This window comes from Oncorhynchus keta, chromosome 31, assembly GCF_023373465.1.
Source record: "Oncorhynchus keta strain PuntledgeMale-10-30-2019 chromosome 31, Oket_V2, whole genome shotgun sequence".
NCBI lineage: Eukaryota > Metazoa > Chordata > Actinopteri > Salmoniformes > Salmonidae > Oncorhynchus > Oncorhynchus keta.
In genome coordinates, this window is record NC_068451.1 from 7,951,835 (window position 1) to 7,974,189 (window position 22,355).

Sequence of the window (22,355 nt, forward strand, 5' to 3'; positions counted from 1 at the left end):
GAAGGTAACTCCCCTCCCTGTTCGGGCGGCGCTCGGCGCTCGGCGTCGCCGGTCTACTAGTCGCTACCGATCCCTTTTTCTTTTTCTGGTTGTTTTGTCTGTGTTCCTTTTCACACCTGGTTTTCAATTGCTTTGATTTCTGTGGGTATATAGGGCACCTGTTACCTGCCGTAATTCGTGCAGGATTAGACTTGTGTGTATTGCGCTCGATTGTATTTGATGTTTGTTGTTTTTTCGCTATTACGCACGTGTATGTAAAGTGTCGGAACTGTGTTTGTTCCTCTGTGTGTTTGCACGAGTTTCTGATTATTCGAGAGCCTAATTTGGGGATTTTTGTCTGTGCCGTTTCGTATTGGTGGACTATATTATTAAACACGCTTCTCAGACATCCCTGCTCTCCTGCGCCTGACTCCTACACCTCTCACCAAGACGCATGTTATTACAAATGACTACAACCCTGCCCCTGCTAAATCCCACTGTCCTTTAACCCTGAGCAGTGCAAACGCTTTTGAGACTAAGAACTGCAAAAATACTAATTGAAAGAGAGGAAAAAAAGGTTGTCCAAAATAAAGGGAGTGGAGGCAAAATAAATGATGGGGGCTGTTAAATATCAAAGGGGAAATGAGGAAGAGAAAAGGCCCAAGGTCCTTCTTTGTATGAATTCTCTTTCTTCTCACATCAAATTGTCCAATTAAATTCTTAGCATCAATGGCAGCTCAACCTCTTTTACGCTCTTCCCCAATAGTGTGTCAGTATTGATGATTGACAGAATTATTCTGGAAAGTGGAACGGGAAGAGGTTTATTGTATCAAGCTGAGCTATTAGTCTATACATGATTCAGCATACATAAAATGCATGCTGTAATAATTCATTCAAACATAAAATACATAATACATGTAGTAGTTATATTACAATACAGTAAGCTTCTTGGTCCAATGCTTTCTTACTATATAATGATGTAGCTCGTAAGAAGTCCCACGAATGGGATTACATGTTTGTACATATACACACAGTGGAAGGAAGGTTTGGAGCAGTAGAATCGAGAGCTTTCTTCTACTGCTAAGCCCACAGCCCAGATACAGAGCACAGCAGGTTACTGTGTGATTATGATGATCCACTTTCATCTGCAGGAAATGAAATGTCTTTTTAGACTTTTAAGCTGCTGAGCAACAAAAAAAAAGACACACATGCACAGAATTTGTGCACGTACACACACACAGACACAAACACAAACACAAACACAAACACACACACACACACATACACATACACATACACATGCACAGAATTTGTACACGTACACACACACAGACACAAACACAAACACACACACACGTACACGTACACGTACACATACACATACACATGCACAGAATTTGTACACGTACACGTACACACACACAAACACAAACACAACACACACACACACACACACACACACACACACACACACACACACACACACACACACACACACACACACACACACACACACACACACACACACACCATCCTCCACTGTAAGAGTCTTTGTAATCCGAGAATTGTGAATTAGAGGGCTTTGTCTAAATGGATTGGGATTTACAAAGACATATTGCGAGAGGCAGAGCGGCGGGATTCCTTGATTACATTGGAAAAGGGGCAGAGATCTCTCTCTTTCTCTTCTCTTTTGTCAATACTGTAGTAAACATGGGTTGACACAGTAGGGTTTCTATTCCCCATAGGATCTGCTAACTCTCTGAACACAACGGGTTTGGAATGTTGAGACAGGGACAGAGTCAAGGACATTAACATGCCAGCTTAGATTCAGAGGAAAAACACAAACGTTTATAGATACTGTGTCAACGTGCGAATGGAATCGGGTCAGTGCCCATCAAATACACGACAGCCGAGATGAAATTATGATTTATGTCTGACCTCTCAGAAAGCCGCCATTGGACAAACTCCAGCCATCTGACACATAAATTGTAGTCTAGCAGTTGCTATGTTGCCATGGACACTACTGCTACAATCACCCACAAGTCATGGCTGAGGTCGATATCCCTGTAGTAGCCATGATTGTACTATACTGTACGACAGAGACATTACCATGCAGCCTATGACCCTCCCAACACACTACATTAACCTGCCAGTCATGTCACTGCATAATGATGTATCTTTCAAGCTAACGTACAGTATGAAGCGATTGGTCTGATTGAGGTCGAAACTCTCACTCTATCCTCAGCTCGCATGAGTGTGTATCCTTCGCTCTCCCTCCAGGTCTGAGGAGACAGATCCCTGTATCCACATTCTGATGGATATAAGGAGGACCTTGTACCACAGCGGTTGATATTAATTAGATTGCTTCCGCCAACTTTCCCTGAAAGAAAATCACCTGGAGGATATTACACACACACGCGCACACACACGCGAGCACGTTCGAACAGGCACGCCCAGGTCAGCTCCAGGAAGGTGATATATGTTCTATGGAGTGGATGGTTGAGAGAGAGCAGAGAGAAGATGAATAGCAGTGGGTGTAAGACAGATACAGTGGAGAGGGTAAACCCTGAGGGGGTGCGGGGGGGACGGACGGACGAGAAAGAGCATTGTTGAGAATGAGAGGCAGAGTGAAGAGGAGAACCCTAATTCAACACGGAGGAATTCTCAGCTTTGTGGTGATGGTGTGTGTCTTCGGCGTGGTTTGTGTGTTCGGCATGGTGCAGCATGGTGTGTTCAGTGTGGAAGCAAAAGTAAAAAAATACCAAATACAAAATAAGGCTTTAGCTACAGACAAATTCCATCCCCTGCACTGACACTTTCTGAAATTGTGGTAATTCATTGACACTCACAGGACTGGAGGCTGGGGGACCTATTCTCCTGTGACACCACTGACGTGGAGCCCCGACTGGCACAGGAAGAAACTGACACTAGGTCAGTGAACCAGGAGAGGTGGAGAAGACTCTTAATCAGCACCTGTCTACTTCAAGGGCATATGAATGCTCTTTCCCCTCTGTCCTCTCCCTTTCTATCTCTCTCTGTCTCCCTCTTGCTCTCTCTTTCCATCTCTTGCTCTCTTTTCATCTCTTTCTCTATATAATATCTCTCTCTCACACACTCTCTCTCTCCTGAACAAATGAATGTACTTCCCTCCCCACTACCTCTCATGGCTGCCACTGCCTCTGCTCCTGCTGCCTGCCTGCCTGTCCTCCACTCTGCTCACCTCAATTTTCACACAAGGTTAACTGAATTATCTCCCTCCCGTTCACAGCCTACTCCTGCTAGAGCAGTGGTATTCAAAGTCGGGGTTGCGACCCCTAGTGGGTTGCTGGAGAATTGCAGTGGAGTTGCCAACATATTAGTAACATTTCAAATATCTACTAACCCAAATCCTAGCTTTAACCGTAACCTTAACCTTTATCCTAACCATACACTTAATTCATACCCTAGCCCTGACCTTAACCCTTATTCTAAACCTAATCCTAATCCTAGCCCTAACCTTAACCCTTATCCTAACCCGAACCTTAACAAGCAGTTGCTTAGCAACATATAGTTTGTTGACAGCATGACCATCTGTAGACCATCTACAGATACAAAAATCTGGACTATCCAAGTAAAGTATGACCGATTTATTTTATGGGACAATATAAAGAGATGATTTGAAAATAACATTTTATTGAGTAAATGTACGTATTGGCTCTCTTAGAGAGATGAAAATGTAATGAATTGACGTTTACTCGTTGATGTGAAAATCGAAATGTACAGATGCTAAGGTGGTGTCATTAGATTTGGGGTGGGGTGGGGTGTGGTGTGGTGGGGTGTGGTGGGGTGGGGTGTGATGGGGTGTGGTGGGGTGTGGGGTGAGAAAAATGTGCTCCACAGAAATTCTGGCAAAATAAACGGGTCCCCCCGAAAACGTTTGAATAGCACAGTGCGTGTGCATGGGAATAGAGCAATTCAGAATACTATCACACACACACACAGACAGACACACATGCGCGCACATGCACAGATGCCTCCCATTTAACAGAGCTTGGGGTTTCAGATGAAATCGACATGTCCATGAAGAGGAGAGTAGTTGTACAGAGTTATCTGACTTACAGAATCTGCTGGCCAAAAGTAATGGAATTTAGATGACTTCACCCTAGTCGAGTGACCTTGCGCAGGTTACAACTTGAACAAACAGTACAGTAAACTTTACAGCTGCATACCGTGGGCGGGTGTGTGAGGTACACTCCAAGGCTTCTTCGGGAGGTCGCTGTAGGATAAAACGGTTCTACCTGGAACAACAAAGGGCTATTCAAAGGGTTCTCCTATTTGCGACAGCCTGAAGAATCTTTAAAAGGTTGTAGATTGCACCTTTTTTTCTAAGAGTGTTCACCAGTATACGAACAGAACAACCTGAGTGAAACAGAGCATGTAACAGAAAACAACGATTCAGCATTGTGGCTAGAGCGCTGACCAGAGAGAGCCCTTTATGCAAGGTACTTAACCTGGGGCGGTGGTTTAACTGTAAGCCAAGGACCCCCATGGGTCTCTATCTGCCCAGCAACAGACACAATCATACCAACAGCACTATTCATGGTTAGGGTGTTACTCTGGCCTAATCTAAACACTTCTCACTTCTCCACCTCAATCCCACAAGGAGTCATCATTGTTCTCCAACATCAATTTACCATCAGGGGCTACAGAATGTCCTCCAGTGAAACTGGTTCTGATGTCCCATAATAAACGAATAAATACAAAAAGTAACGTCCCTTTTTCAGGGCCCTGTCTTTCAAAGAGAATTCGTAAAAATCCAGATAACTTCACAGATCTCCATTGCAAAGGGTTTAAACACTGTTTCCCATACAATTAATGAACATGCACCTCTGGAATGGTCATTTAGACACTAACAGCTTACAGACAGTAGGCAATTAAGGTCAGTTATGAAAACTTAGGACACTAAAGATGCCTTTCTACGGACTCTAAAAAACACCAAAAGAAAGATGCCCAGGGTCCCTGCTCATCTGTATCAATGTGCCTTAGGCAAGGAGGCATGAGGACTGCAGATGTGGCCAGGGCAATACATTGCAATGTCTGTACTGTGAGACGCCTAATACAGCGCTACAGGGAGACAGGACGGATAGCTGATCGTCCTCCGCAATAGGCTGAGAGAGGCTGGACTGAGGGCTTGTAGGCCTGTTGTAAAGGCAGGTCTTCACCAGACATCATCGGCAACCAGGTCGCCTATGGGCACAAACCCACTGTCGCTGGACCAGACAGGACTGGCAAAAAGTGCTCTACACTGACAAATCGCAGTTTTGCCCAGGGGTGATGGTCAGATTTGCGTTTATCGTCGAAGGAATGAGCATTACACCGAGGCCTGTACTCTGGAGCAGGTTTGGAGGTCGATTTGGAGGTGGAGGGTCCGGCATGGTCTGGGGCGGTGTGTCACAGCATCATTGGACTTCATTGCAATCTCAACGTTGTGTGTTACAGGCAAGACATCCTCCTCCCTCATCCTCCTCCCCTCCAGCATGACAATGCCACCAGCCATACTGCTCGTTCTGTGCGTGATTTCCTGCAAGACAGGAATGTCAGTGTTCTGCCATGGCCAGCGAAGAGCCCGGATCTCAATCCCATTGAGCACGTCTGGGACCTGTTGGATCGGAGGGTGAGGGCTAGGGCCATTCCCACAGAAATGTCCAGGAACTTGCAGGAAGAGTGGAGTAATACCTCACAGCAAGAACTGTCAAATCTGGTGCAGTCCCTGAGGAGGAGATGCACTGCAGTACTTAATGCAGCTGGTGGCCACACCAGATACTGACTACAACTTTTGATTTTGACCCCATCTTTGTTCAGGGACACATTATTCAATTTCTGTTAGTCACATGTCTGTGGAACTTGTTCAGTTTATGTATCTTGTTATGTTCATACAAATATTTACACATGTTAAGTTTGCTGAAAATAAACGCAGTTGACAGTGAGCGGATGTTTCTTTTTTTGTTGAGTTTATGTACACACCAGGGTTTCCATTAGGAACATGTTGCAGCGGACATTTGACCGGCAGCAATTTCATTTCCTGGACATTTAAGAAATGTACTGGATCCATATGCATCGGTTGAATAACATAATTAGGATTTCAACCCACGGTTCTCAGAATGACAGAAATAAAATGATCTTAACAGAAGGCTACTTCAGAAAGAAACGATTTGGCCACAGAGGATCATTAGCTTCTTTAATAAATACAATTTGCATAGGGCATTCAATTTTGGAAGAGTGCGAAGAGATGATTGCTGAGTTGCGACTGTCAGTGAAAAGCAGAGAGACCCAGGCAAGCATATCTCCAAAATGTAAAAATATAATTGTGGAAAAACTGTTTGTCTTTTAGTCTGCCATATTCCCGATGAGTGTGCATAATTCACTGTCTTTATCATTGGGTCCATGACACCTTTTTTTTCTAGGACAATCATTTTCTCCTCCAGGTTAGATGGACGTCACATTGAATTTGTCTCTGCTTTTCGTAGGCCTAACATATGGATATTTTTATTGATCTGTTTGTCATTGTGAGGAGAGTTGGCTACCCTGTATCAAAAAGATTCTACTGTCTCCAGTCACATAAAGTGTAGGAGAACTGCATGAAATGTGTTTGTCAAAGGTCAACATTTCCCTGTGCAAAGGACAAGAAATGTAGGCGATCTGATATAGCCTAGGCCTACTCTAAGCCACTATGAGCAGCATTAAATAGTACCTTCTGAGAACAGTAATCGAGTTATATATAAACTGCACTCGATCACTGTTCTCAAAAAAGGCTATTCAATGCAGTGCATAGTGGCTTAGAGTAGCCTAAATCTTGACTATCCGATCGAATCATCACATTGGGAATAGTAGGCTCTCTTACCTAAGTCTGCAAATGTGAGGATGCATGGAATGATTTAATATGAAGATGCATTTTTATGGTGAATATTAGCTTCCCCAAACTTCAAACCCACGCAGCACCTATGTTAGAATAACTGCCCACATTTACTTTTCCTCAGTCAACAAGACAAGTAAACGCCCAGCAAAATCAATAGCCTATGTCAATCTACTATATCCCCCATTGTAGAAAAGTTGACCTATTCTATTGGTTAGATGTCATTCTGTGCTGGAAAGAATAGCCTTTTCCAAACAGATTCTGGGACAGTTGTGGGACGATAGATTCCAAATTCATACAACCAGTGGGCCTCGGCTACATTAAAAACAAAACAAAAAACGTTAAAAAGCAATAAGGTTCATGCAACGGATCAGAACGTTAAGCATAAATTGTTGCTAAACAAGTATTTCTTCAAATTATAAACGCAGCAATGCCGCTATGCGCTACTGTTCCTTCCGTTATGCAATTAAGCAGGAAAACGCCATTGTGAGCTGTTTCATGTGACAGAGATGAAAATATCCGTTAGGAAATGAGGTAAGATCTAAACATGCAACAATTAGCAGGGGTTGCTAATATGATTAAGATTGTGCATTTGGCTAATGGACAATGCAAGAAAGTTGATTTTGAAAACCAATAACTACTGGTTTCAATAGCATATGGAAGTCTTCATAAAATAATTGCCTGCACGTTTAGTTGGATTTTGGCTAGGCTACTTTGAAGCATGGTAAGGTATTCCTCATAATATATAGTCAAATGTTCAAGTTCCAAACAATGAAGTATCTGTTTTCTCATTGCAAAGTGGTGTGTGCCGTACTGAAGCCTGTCTAGTTGCCTATGCACTTAAATGGCGAATGGGGAGCCTGCTTCATGTACCAGTTGATAAATAAAAATAGTTGCTCTTTTTAATCGTGGCCATTGTTTTTTTGTTGTTGTTTTTTTGTTACACTCAATTGCCTTTATAATTGTTGTGCAAATGACTGTGTTTATTAAAGCACATGTTTCACTCCAGTAGCAACAAACAGCTGTTTGAGCTGCAACAGCATCTCTCGTGCTACATCGACTGTTATTTCAATCAATGAATATGCTAAAACACATTATTTCGCAATGGGATTGGCCGGCGGCAATTTTAGTTATTGGCTGTTCATTTTTTTTGTGTGTGTGTGGGGGGGTTGGCTATTACCAGCCAACGGAAACACTGGTACACACACACACACACACACACACACACACACACACACACACACACACACACACACACACACACACACACACACACACACACACACACACACACACACACACACACACACACACACACACACACACACACACACACACACACACACACACCTGTACGGATCCCCCCTGTTCACTGTCTAAAGTGATTTACGTTCCCTGCTAACTTCCAGGAAAAAGTGGCTTCTCAATTTGCCTCTCTTATCATGTGTGGAGGGAAAAGCAGGAGAAGAGGGGTGGCGGTTGGAGACGGATCAAATAAATATCGCTCCAGGAGACCCGTCGTGGGCCAGGCAGTGTGTAATGGGATGGCACACCGTAACACAAAAGCACTACACAACCTCAAACGAAGAATGTGAGGGAGAACACACTTCTGTACTTCACTGTACTTCACACATATGATGTCCAAATTAGGACTTAATATTACAAGACCTAGCATGTAGAGGTAACTGCCAAAATAATGGAAACACTTGAGTTAATGAGGGATACAAAGCATATTGAACGCAGCTGTTTCCACACAAGTGTTTTTCCTGAGTTAATAAGTGTCATCATGTATAAAAATGCTGGGCAGGCCATTATTTTGGCTACCATGGCGATGGATAACAATGCCCCCCATCCACAGGGCTCGAGTGGCCACCGAATGGTTTGATGAGCATGAAAACGATGTAAACCATTTGCCTCAGTCACCAGATCTCAACACTTACGAGAGATTCTGGAGCGGTGCCTGAGACAGTGCATTCCACCACCATCAACAAAACGCCAAATGATGGAATTTCTTGTGGAAGAATGGTGTCACGTTCCTCCAATGGAGTTCCAGACACTTGTAGAATCTATGCCAAGATGCGTTGAAGCTGTTCTGGCTCATGGTGGCCCAACACCCTATTGAGACAATATGTTGGTGTTTCCTTTATGTTGGCAGCAGTGGACGTCAGTGATGTTTAAGATTTTTTTAATGAGCATTTCCTTATTTCTATTACATTATATTAGCTGACTGTCATTCATATTCCATTCACCCAGGTCAATGTAACAGTGATAGGTTTAGGCTACTACATGATACTCAAAATGTTCCTATACCCATCATGAGGTTGCAATAACCTAGCCTATGAATGAAAGTTTACAACGTAGGTGCACACAGGTCGAGAGAAAACGTTGAGGAGGCATGGACAGACAGTGACACAGTCAATACCGCCTTGCACACTCTTGCCTGCATCTAGCTGATATAGGGTGTAATCATTAGTCCAACAGTTGCAAACAAGAGTTTCTATTGGACAAATGTAGGTATGTTTATATCCATTTTGTTCCGTTTCAGAAACATTTTTCAAAAGTATAGTCAGAATGAATGAACACCCCTGATCACAAGTAAACACAGTTCACTTTCATAAAAGCCACGTTGTATTCCTTCTCGCATCTATGCGTTCTCCTCCTGTCATCTTTTCCCTTCGTCGCTTGTGGGCGTCAATGCACAACACATCAGCTGTACGTGACCAAGTGAAAAAACCTTTCCAAACCAAATCATATCATAACTGCTACACGCAGCCTACATCGTTGTCACCATATTAGCAAAAGTATTGTCATAGTCAACATAGCTAATAGAACTAACATGTTAGTAAACCTGCTACAATCATACAGTAACGTTACAGTGTACAGTCAGTAAGCAGTTTAGCACTTACACTGGCGGGCCCCAGTGGCAATACATTTGTAAAACCAAATTTACCTTGACTTGGATGAGTTCCAGTGTTGTGTTGGATAGTCATAGCCAGCTAGCTAATATAGCTAAACCAGCGAGCTGCATTTGCTATCTTAGTAAGGGAAACTGAAAGCTCTCTTGCTTCTCCTTCATTTAGGAATAAATGTATTTGTTAAAAGCTATTCAACTATTTTCTTTCTCTCTCTTTGAGTCAACTGCTCAACACATGTTATGCACTGCAGTGCTAGCTAGCTGTATCTTATGCTTTCAGTACTAGATTCATTCTCTGATCCTTTGATTGGGTGGACAACATGTCAATTCATGCTGTAAGAGCTGTGATAGGGTGGAGGATGTCCTCCGGAAGTTGTCATAATTACTGTGTAAGTCTATGAAAGGGGAAGAGACCCATGAGGTTTTGTATTGAAGTCAATGTACCCAGAGGAGGGTGGAAGTTAGCTGTCCTACACCATGGTGCTACCCTACAAAGTGCTGTTGAGGCTACTATAGACCTTCATTGCAAAATAGTATGTTTTAATCAATGATTTGGTGTAGTGATTATGTTTAGTGTTGTTTTATCTAAAAATGAAAAAAAAATGTAACATCTGAAAATCACTGAGAAGGATGGTCCTCCCCGTCCTCCTCTGAGGAGCCTATACTGATTGGCAGTTACCTTGTACAGTATGTCCTAATATGAACTTACTGCAGCGAGAAATGGCACAGAAAACAAACACAGATGCCAGTGTGATCTCTAATGTAGCTTGAGGAGTGACAGACTATGGGAAGGGATTTAAGGGCTGGATGTAAGGGCTGCCTATAGCAATTTTACTCATCTGATCACATTTGCATTTCACAAGGTGAAGTTAAAGTGCATTTGACAACGTCTAATCAGATTCTATCCTCATCGCAAAAACACGAGAGAGAAATGAAGGAAGATATGAGGAAAGCTTCCTAGGCAAACAGACAATCTGTTTGCCAACTTTTGATTAATTTGAACATTTACACTGCATGCCCTTTCAAAGAGCAATTTACTATAAGAAGTAAAACCATTAATAATTGCAATGGGTATAACCAATGATGACAGTTGTGTGTGCATGAATTTAAGCTTAAGCAACAGGCATCCACATCAAAAATCAAAACTGAGCTTAGTGCTATGTGGGCTGTATGGTGATATAATTTGACAATATTGATTTTACACGCTGTTTTTTTCCACATATATTCATATTTCATGAACATTCCGTCGAAGAGAAATGTTGTGCTTTCTCTCCCTGACTCACTCAGCCTCCAAATCAATGTCCATTAAAGCCGACTCATATGTCACTGGATTTGTTTTCCATTAATTTGGCATCCGCATGGATTGTCCCCACTTCATCTGAGCAGCCTAGAACATCATGTCATGTACCATGCTTGACCTCCACTCGGTTCATATTACATTGGTAATAATAGATTGGTAATGCAGAGGATCACATGTGGGTGAGTGCAGATGTGTGCCTGCACTGTATGTCTGTGACAGTCATGTGGTCATGCTGGGAAAAGGGCATGTGGGAGTTGTGAGCTGAGTAATGTTTTATACACTGAGTCTATGTGATGAGAAGTGTGTGTGTGTGTGTGTGTGTGTGTGTGTGTGTGTGTGTGTGTGTGTGTGTGTGTGTGTGTGTGTGTGTGTGTGTGTGTGTGTGTGTGTGTGTGTGTGTGTGTGTTTTATGACTTTGCAACATTATTCCACACAACTTCTTCATCATTCAAACCGCAGGGTCAAATCTCAATAATAAAGGAAGAGACATGTTGCTCCTGGATGGAGGGGAATAATAGACATTGATGAATCTTACCTCCTCTCCCGTCAGGTAGTACGCAGAGAGCAGCCCACCGACGTAACGGATATTCACCTCGAAGAGAGAAGCCTCGCCGTTCTGTAAGAGAGATCACACGGTATCAGAGTTGGAATTCCCCCGTTCAGGCCACAGCCCAATCTCATAAATGACTAGTCAAAATCACTCGTATTTCTATCAACAGTCGCATGGCAACACCAACCAATCAGCCGTGTGACGATATAGAGTTTAAAAACATAATCAATAATTAATCAACCTAAATATTTAATTGAGCAATAACAATGAATGACATTTTGATGTTTGCGCTTTTGAGCCAAAGAAACACGTCAGAAATCCATATGTGAAGATCTCTTCACCGTGATACAAAGGAATGGCCGACGTGTTGCCCATTGAAAACAGTGGAGTTATGCATAGTGTTAAACAGTAGCAGTTAGCTAGAGAGTAGGCTCGTACCATCTTAGAACTATAGTAATGCTTCCCATCCATAGCCCTATAAGATCCATTTATATACGTTAAATAAAGACTCTAGAAAGGAATATTTCAATAAAGCCAGGGAAGAGAGTCAAAGGCTTGCGATAATGTTCGCTGCATTCTACTCACTCTCATGTCTGAGGATGTTTCGAACCACGGGGAGACTGTCGATTCTCCTCTGGCAGCCTTAGAAAATATACACCGTCTAGTTCATTGACGACTCCCCACTCTTAACTCTTTTTCCTGTTTTCTCATCGCCGTCTTTCCTATTCTCTTTGTTGTGAGTTCCAGGATTTGAAAGTGGCGAAACGGTGCTAGGATTTCCTTTTCCATCTCCTGTTATGTCTGGTTCAACACAACTATCCAGGACAGGATGGTGCAACTGGGTTAAGATTAAGCTGTCGGAATACACCATCTCAGAGTGCAATTAGTGCTCTGTCAAATCTATTATTATAGCTCCTGGAGCGATTTGCTGTTCGCCAACGTCAGACAGCGTTTATCGGCGCACTGCTCCATATGTTATGGGAATTAAGTTAAGAGGTGTTAAGCACTAACACGTGTCCCTGAATGAGATGGCGGTATGTCACCATAATTACAGACACTCATTCTCGCCCGAGGTTGAGGTGACAATGGTGCTTATTGACTTGGAGAACCCTCAAGAAGGAAATTGCCATCTCAAGAAGCCACGATAAGGAAAGTGTAATTGGGTGCTACTGGAGAGGGTAATTACATCCAATCTGGAACCTGAGTAAAGATGTGGAGCGACTTTCTCTGGCATCCTCCCAACTCTATCGTTTTCCACTATACATTTGTACACCCTGTATGAGAAACTCACAAAGTAAAGTCATGTACTTTTAAAACGTTTTCAAGCGATGAGTGTTACAGTTTGACATTCTACAAAGTTGTTCAATTCTAGTCTTACACTTTGTAATTATCAGGTAATGACTACCGGGCTAATTTGCGACTGAGAAGTTGGCCACTTTTCTTTCAAGACAGTTTAACCAGTTAAATACTGTAAGACAAACTGCCAATCCTCTGCCATGGTGACCCAGCAGAGGCGTCTTACCAACCCGTAGAGGAGTGGCCGCTCTATAATGGACCTAAAATGGTGGTGATTAGGGACAGACCTTATTAATTTGTCACCAGTGATGGTGGCACTTTGGCAAGGACAGCCATAAGGTACAATGAGGGGAATGTAACGGTGACTACGGTTCAACTGATCTGGCTCATGCTACCAAATACAAGCAACTCTTCAAATGTCTCATGAAAGTTCATTTAGTATGAGTGGCTTATTCCAGAGGCTTCGATGCTGATTGGGTCCATTGATAACAAAATTCTATTATACAACACTTTCAAAAACATTTCATTAAAACCCATTTTTGTGCTTAATTTGCTATTTGTTCTGCCAGATGTTTTCCAGTCATATATTTCCCAATATAACACTGTTCATTTGCATCACAGGGAATTATTAGGTCTTGCATCTGCGTTCCAAGACCACACACTCTCCACTGCAAACAAAGCAGATCGCCTTGGGGAAGCTCAACGCTAAAACCCACGGTAACCACTTCCACTGAAAATGATTAAATCTCAGCATCACACACATACAGTATTGTCATGGGAGAAACAATAAAAAACAAATAAATCCAAAGTCTCCCCAGAAGGCTTTTCACGGGAATAAATAAAAAGCAATGTGTGCATATCTAATTGCTCCACTTTTCCAGTGCTGTGCAGAGTGGAAAATAAACTCAGGTGAAAGAAGGAATAAAGCCAAGCCTGTTGTTTATCATTCCCTGCCTTTCTCTCCTCCCTCTGCTCAGCAGTGCGTCTAATTAGACGACAACACAGGGCTGTCAGAGTTAACACGCCAGCTCTAACTGCGGTTTCTGCCACCCAGAAGACCTTTCTGCTTGTGATCCTCGCTCTATTGTAAGAGCACCCCCACCTCCAGTACTGTACATACTGTATATAGAAGGAGATGCACTATTCAAATAAATGATTCGTCTGGGATCGGTTAATGTCATGCAAAAGACCGCCGGTCTCACGGTAATTGATCGTTAATCAAAATAAACCCGTTTGGCATCTCCAGGCCGCCACACATACAAGCCGCTGAGGGGCGCGCCTTTATAATATCTACATTTTTAAAACGTCTAATAAATCAACTGAATATACACCATCACAATACATGCATGATTTATTTTAAGCAGGTCAATAGAAACATTATGATATGAAGAACATTGATTTCAGAAGAACAGAACTGTATGTTATCTGGCTATGTGCCATGCCATAGGCAGTAGGCTTGTTAATTTAGCAGACCAGATATGCTTATAAGCCCAGTGACATTATTTTATATTATATGATTAGGTTGCATGAATTCATAGTAAGAAGAATATAATAGCTGAACTTAGCTGAATTAAATAGAAAGGATATTTTTCCCATTACGGAGCAAGATTGCACACACTGTAACGAAGTGGCTATGTTGAGCATAAAAGTAGTTACATGAAACAGGACCTGCAGTATACTCTAGATCTAGAGTGATTTGGCAACTTTAGTTGTGAATGATACAAACCTTAGAATGCCTTAGAAATCAAAAGATAAACTCAGCAAAAAAAGAAACGTCCTCTCACTGTCAACTGCGTTTATTTTCAGCAAACTTAACATGTGTAAGTATTTCTATGAACATAACAAGATTCAACAACTGAGACATAAACTGAACAAGTTCCACAGACATGTGACTAATAAGAATGGAATAATGTGTCAACAAAGGGGGCATCAAAATAAAAAGTAACAGTCAGTATCTGGTGTGGCCACCAGCTGCATTAAGTACTGCAGTGCATCTCCTCCTCATGGAATGCACCAGATTTGCCAGTTCTTGCTGTGAGATGTTACCCCACTCTTCCACCAAGGAACCTGCAAATTCCCGGACATTTCTGGGGGGAATGGCCCTAGCCTTCACCCTCCGATCCAACAGGTCCCAGACATGCTCAATGGGATTGAGATCCGGACTCTTCGCTGGCCTTGGCAGAACACTGACATTCCTGTCTTGCAGGAAATCACGCACAGAACGAGCAGTATGGCTAGGGTCATTGTCATGCTGCAGGGTCATGTCAGGATGAGCCTGCAGGAAGGGTACCACATGAGGGAGGAGAATGTCTTGCCTGTGACACACAGCATTGAGATTGCCTGCAATGACAACAAGCTGAGTCCGATGATGCTGTGACACACTGCCCCAGACCATGACGGACCCTCCACCTCCAAATTGATCCCGCTCCAGAGTACAGGCCTCGGTGTAACGCTCATTCCTTTGACGATAAACACAAATCCATCCATCACCCCTGGTGAGACAAAACCGCGACTCGTCAGTGAAGAGCACTATTTGCCAGTCCTGTCTGGTCCAGCGACGGTGGGTTTGTGCCCATAGGTGACATTGTTGCCGGTGATGTCTGGTGAGAACCTGCCTTACAACAGGCCTACAAGCCCTCAGTCCAGCCTCTCTCAGCCTATTGTGGACAGTCTGAGCACTGATGGAGGGATTGTGCGTTCCTGGTGTAACTCGGGCAGTAGTTGTTGCCATCCTGTACCTGTCCCGCAGGTGTGATGTTCGGATGTACCGATTCTGTACAGATGTTGTTACACGCGGTCTGCCACTGCGAGGATGATCAGCTGTCTGTCCTGTCTCCATGTAGCGCTGTCTTAGGTGTCTCACAGTACGGATATAGCAATTTATTGCCCTGGCCACATCTGCAGTCCTCATGCCTCCTTGCAGCATGCCTAATACACATTCACGCAGATGAGCAGGGGCCCTGGGCATCTTTCTTTTGGTGTTTTTCAGAGTCAATAGAAAGGCCTCTTTAGTGTCCTAAGTTTTCATAACTGTGACCTTATTCGCCTACCTTCTGTAAGCTGCTAGTGTCTTAACGACTGTTCCACAGGTGCAAGTTCATTAATTGTTTATGGTTCATTGAACAAACATTGGAAAGAGTGTTTAAACCCTTTACAATGAAGATCTGTGAAGTTATTTGTATTATTACGAATTATCTTTGAAAGACAGGGTCCTGAAAAAGGGCTGTTTCTTTTTTGGCTGTTTACATGGGATGCATGATGCGACTATAGGCTATTGACGATTTGAGAAAGTTCCTAGCCTCAGGCAGCACTCACTGTTTTCTTATGAAGTGATCATATTTTCACCCATCAGACTATTCTCAATTTAATCTTGTCTTTACTAATATGTCAAATTAGTTTCGATGTAGAACTGCTCATTATCAATTAGGCAGGAACAGAGGCAAGATTTAAAAATATATATATGTAATCCGTATTCACTCAAATAGCGAATGGAGGCACACTTTCCTGCCGGAGTTTTCACTCATGTCATGTCGGGTAGGCTACTCTGGTTATGTCTCGGTGTGACAGGTGATATTCAGCAGAAACTCTGTATGCCATGAGCTCTCCAACCCTGTTCCTGCAGCTACCCAGTGCTTAATTTGGGAAACCAAGTGAAATCTGTTCCGGAACATTGATAGTAACTGTTGACAGCCCCTCTCTCTGCACCTGGAGAGAGGAATGAAGGAGAGACAGGAGGAGATGGAAACGCACAGTGGCAAGATATTCTGTAGCTGAAGGTAATGTGTCAGTCTATTAATATAAAAAATGCCCGATTACTTGGCTATTTAAAATCAAATACACATTCGTAGGCTAACTTTGAATTAGTTAAATTTAGGGTAGACCAATTAAACACCAAAGATATAGTTTAAAAAAAATGTTTATCTGCCAAGCGTAATATGTGGTAGGCTATGTATTGTATAACGGCACAATCATTACTTTAATTACATTTTTTGTTTGTGTTTTGAATGAATCATCACTTTAGAAAGCACTGTCCATTTGTTGTGTTCGGCTTTGAAACAACATCCACAATGGCCATGTTTTCCATTCAGTTTCAAACTGCTGTTGAACTTCTTCCTTCAAATGGATCAATCACAGTGAGGTGAGTTTTAAAACAACAAACTGTTTTGATGGAAAGTGTTTGATGTGATTCGATGGCATTTGCATGGATATCAGAGTGGTTAAAGGTTCAACAGAGCCCTGAGTACCAGGTCATTAGGACCTGATGGTCATTAGCCAGTTGGATACTACTTACCAAAGCATGTCCACAGTGCATAAATGGAGATTACCGTGACTCAATGGTCCCATAGGATTTTACTGTGGTCATGACTCATGACTGCTGGTGTGGCGGTAAAACTCACCGCAACAGCCCTAATCTCGGATTGGTTTTATATGGTCATGTCGAGTAGGTCTGACTCTTTGTCCCTCGCTGCACATTCCAAACGCAATTGGGTTATTTCATAAAGCAGCCGACCAATAATGTAGCTACACAACAGAACATGGATCCAAGTTTGGGGTCACTTAGACATTTTCTTGCAGCTTCATTGAATAGTACCTGCAAAATACCATCAACAGTAGAGAGGTAACCCAGTGTCTGTGTTATTTTGCCCATCTTAATCTTTTTTTTATTGGGCCAGTCAGATTTTGCTTTTTCTTTGCCACTCGGCATAGAAGACCAGCATCCCGGTGTCGCCTCTTCACTGTTGATGTTGAGACTGGTGTTTTGCGGGTACTATTTAATGAAGCTGCCAGTTGAGAACTTGTGAGGCGTCTGTTTCTCTGTGCCATTCTCTGTGCCATTGGAACACAGGAGTGATGGTTGCTGATAAGGAGCCTCTGTACGTCTATGTAGATATTCCATTTTTAAAAAATCGTCCGTTTCCAGCTACAATAGTCATTTACAACATTAACCATGTCTATCTATACTGTACTGCTGATCAATTTTATGTTATTTTAATGTGTTTTTCTTTCAAAAACAAGGACATTTCTAAGTGACCCCAAACTTTTGAACGGTAGTGTAAGTGCTGTGTGTGTGTTGTCAATGCTACCAGATTGGCATAAAAGACATTGTGCTATCTCCCACAGCTGTGCCAACATGCGTAAAAGGAGGTTAGGAAAAAAATACATTGCTGTTGTGCCTTGTTGCTGTTCTGCTTCAGTGTACAGTGTACACTGTTGTTGTCTGTGTTTGATGCTTGCTTTTCGGTTGGTGAGCATTCAACAAAGCATGGCACAGATTTTGATCACTCGCTCTGCCAAGATTAGACTGGGACATAAGCCTGATTGGCACTTCCGCTGTGCTTTCGTGTGCCAGGGGGGCAAATGAGACTGTTATCGAGGCCTGCAATGGACTGCTCAGGCACATATATAACATTAATGGTATGATTTAATCCTAATCCGGCGCTATCAGAGCCATTGGGTACACAACAAACTGCACGTCCAGACTCTAGGATTCAAACCGGTGGAAAAATCAGCACTCGGAAACCAAGCAAATAGATTCAGAGTTTTGTGGGAAGCTGAACAGACAAGCTAGTATTTAAATAAGCAATCGGGGAGTAGATCACACCTAAATCAAAGTTGGTGTTAGACCAACAGAGCTGTGATTTAACTCAACTTCACTAATTAGCAAGGTTTGATTATGAAAGGGACCAATTAGGTGGTGCCACTCAGGTACTCTTTCATCCACACAATGGGAGCTGTAATTCTGCTAATACCGTTGCTCTGAACAGTTCCTCAGAACTCCTTCCTTTCCTGTCACCAACAGGATGTAAAGCCAGGGCTGTTTTTGAAAATGTACGGTAATTACGGGCTTGTTTAGCATCATGCCCATAATTAGGCTGTCCTAGACACCGGAGCTTTAATGACTAACCTCTGGACTAGAGGTCGACCGATTATGATCTTTCAACGCCGATACCGATTATTGGAGGACAAAAAAAACCGGTACCGATTAATCGGCCGTTTTTTTCAATGTTTTTGTAATAATGACAATTACAACAATACTGAATGAACACTTATTTTAACTTAATATAATACATCAATAAAATCAATTTAGCCTCAAATAAACAATGAAACATGTTCAATTTGGTTTAAATAATGCAAAAACAAAGTGTTGGAGAAGAAAGTAAAAGTGCAATATGTGCCATGTAAAAAAGCTAACATTTCAGTTCCTTGCTCAGAACATGAGAACATATGAAAGTTGGTGGTTCCTTTTAACATGAGACTTCAATATTCCTAGGTAAGAGGTTTTAGGTTGTAGTTAATATAGTATTTATAGGACTATTTCTCTCTATACCATTTGTATTTCATATACCTTTGACTATTGGATGTTCTTATAGGCACTATAGTATTGCCAGTGTAACAGTATAGCTTCTGTCCCTCTCCTCGCCCCTACCCGAGCCTCGAACCAGGAACACATCGCACACAGCCACACTCGAAGCAGCGTTACCCATCGCTCCACAAAAGCCGCGGCCCTTGCAGCGCAAGGGGAAAAAATACTCCAAGTGTCAGAGCCATTGACGTTTGAAACGCTATTAGCGCACACCCAGCTAACTAGTTAGCCATTTCACATTGGTTACACCAGCCATTAGGCTGATAGGCTTGAAGTCATAAACAGCGCTGTGCTTGTGAATAGCTGCTGGCAAAACGCACAAAAGTGCGGTTTGAATGAATGATTATGAGCCTGCTGCTGCTCAGTCAGACTGCTCTATCAAATCAGACTTAATTATAACAAAATAACACACACAAATACGATCCTTTGGTCATTAATATGGTCGAATCCGGAAACTATAATTTTGAAAACAAAACATTTATTATTTCAGTGAAATACGAAATTAAAAAATTTAAATCGGAAATTAGCGCCCAAAAATACCGATTTCAGATTGTTATGAAAACTTGAAATTGGCCCTAATTCATCGGCCATTCCGATGAATCAGTCGACCTCTACTCTGGACCATGCTAACCAACACGGCCTGGGGAAGGGGAGCTAAGGCAAATGTTTCACCACTAAAAAGGGACCCTTACAGTAAGTCATGTCGGGCCTTTACATGTTGTGACAGTCGTGGCATCGTCATAAATTCAAAGATTAGTAGATGACATTACTAATTTGCTGATTAGTTAGCTGACATTGAGATAGATTGGTTTAGTGACCTATAGAGTCTGAGCAAAGCATGAGGTAACTTAATTTAATTCAAGCACCTTTGCGCATTTACTGTATTATCATTGAAATTGTTATATAACGGCTGCTAAAACAGGCTTCTCGAACGGAGTTAATGGAGATAGAAACAGAGTATGTGGGCCATCATTATTAGTAGGCTATGTTCCCAGTAGTGCATTATTCTAATAGGCATCAGTGGAGGGCAGCTTTTTGAACTGGAGCTGAGACACAACAAAAACACAACATATCAAAAAGGTTGTGGGTTGTTACGGGTGGGAGGACACTTTGAACTTTTTCTCTAGTCATCAAAACAACCCAGGTCAAGAGTTCATGACCTTCCTGTTTAGTCTAGATGTGTTTTATCTTTTATGTAAATACTGCCTGCCACGAGACTGTTAGCGGTGGAGTAGATGTGATAGATCAGGTACTTTGTTTTCAATGCAACACAACCACTCTGCTACCAGAATTCCGTTCTCTCCATGATTGAGGGGGCAATAAAGAAGGCGCCATGACAAATCACTAATGTCTTACAGGCCAATACATTACATACTCTATGAAAGTTCAGATTTCTGAAATCATCAGGGAAGGTACAGAAAACTCTCTCTCTCTCTCTCTCTCTCTCTCAGCACAATCAGACACACACCAATATATACACCCCCATGACAATGTCTGGTACCACATCTTGTACCACATCTTCACTGAATACATTAAAGAAAAATAAGAGACTGGCTAGTAATACATTAATGTCACTAGGGTGATAACGCTGAATTACAGCCCATCGTCCTCCTCTATCACTCACAATCCCTCCATCTCTCCCATTATCTGGGGAGTAGAAGGCGTCGGAGAGGGGGGAGTTATTGAGAAAAGAAGGTTTGGCGAATGCACCTCAAAGCTGTTCTCTCTGAGTGTACACACAAAGGCACTCAGACACAAATACACACACAAACATGAACACGACAGCAGACATGTGTCTCCAGGAGTTCACAGGCAGGGAGAACGCTCTCATAATGCAGGTCTCTCATGGGACACCCCCCCACTCTCTCTCTGTCTCTCATTCCATCTCTCCCTCCTTGTTCAGTCCATTTTTTTCCCTGTGTGTGTGTTTGCCAATGGTACATCAGATCAATGTTTTCATACAAATCTCTAAATGGATTCCCAAGCCCTGTCACTATGCTAGCTGAAATGCAGAAATACCATTCTGTGCTTGGGATTCAAATCTTATCATTCCTCTAATCTGATGTTCAGATGAAAATCCCATAAACACATCTGTGCAGAGTATACAATGGAAAACATTGTTTGCCATCCATCACAATGAATATCTGATCACCAACCTAATGGCATTGAGACAGTGCCAACCTCTGCCTACCTACGTCAAGAGCTAAGGCTAGAGAGGGAATTCAAATGTCACTGGTGTTACAGTAAATAACAGGACATAGTATCTGTAATAAACCACCCACACATTGTTTTCCTCCAGCAGAGATAGGATGTCAGCAGGATGTCTTGACCTCATGGCTGGGGCATGGCATCTTCAGTCAAGCAGCCCCTCATATGATACATGCCCTCAGGTTTCAGTAGCCCTAATGACTGGAGCCCTGTGGAGCCACGTTTACAGTGGACATGAGGCCAGATCAGGTCAGCCACCAGGCCTACTGAGGTAAACAACAAGAGCCTGATCCAGATCTGCTCCTAGAGCCTAGACAGCTGCAAGGTCTACTAAGTTTGCACAGTGAGCTTCCAGAAATCAGAGAGCAAACGCCAACCTACTTAAACCAACTGATAAACAAGGGAGGAAAAACAAGTTTGTACCCAAGGGTGGTCTTCCAGTTTAGAACAGCCAGGAGTTGCAGATGAACGAATACAACCTGCTTGTCTTTGGAGCAACAATTCATGTTCTGGCAGAGTAAGTGTAGGGTACAAGTATGCGATTGCTCGGGGAGATGACAAAGAGACAAGAAACATTTTGATCTGTTACCCAGCATTGTTACGAATAAAAAGCTCAAAAAGGTTTATCAAAGCATACCATGGAATGATCACATATTACTTTATAAGATACACATTATTAATCTGCATATGAGCTGTTTTATCATATCTAGGCACTTACTGATTGCCAGACACGCATTATGCAAATGTCCACTGGTGAACTGAGTCATCTCATACCGAAGCTTTTTTAATTGAAGTAACATGGAATTTCTCACAATTAAGGCATAGTTTTGTTTGTGAATAGGGGTTCAATAA

General features: G+C 42.4%; 1 protein-coding gene across 2 annotated transcripts in view; it reads right to left on the reverse strand.

The window, feature by feature from the left end:
• LOC118364035 (mannosyl-oligosaccharide 1,2-alpha-mannosidase IA-like) overlaps positions 1-22,355 on the reverse strand; it is a 233,064-nt gene that overhangs the window by 62,704 nt on the left and 148,005 nt on the right. For both annotated transcript variants that reach the window (XM_052489417.1, XM_052489418.1), the window contains exon 4: positions 11,621-11,701. In XM_052489417.1, the coding sequence (XP_052345377.1) occupies positions 11,621-11,701 (81 nt within the window). The remainder of the gene's footprint in view (positions 1-11,620; positions 11,702-22,355) is intronic.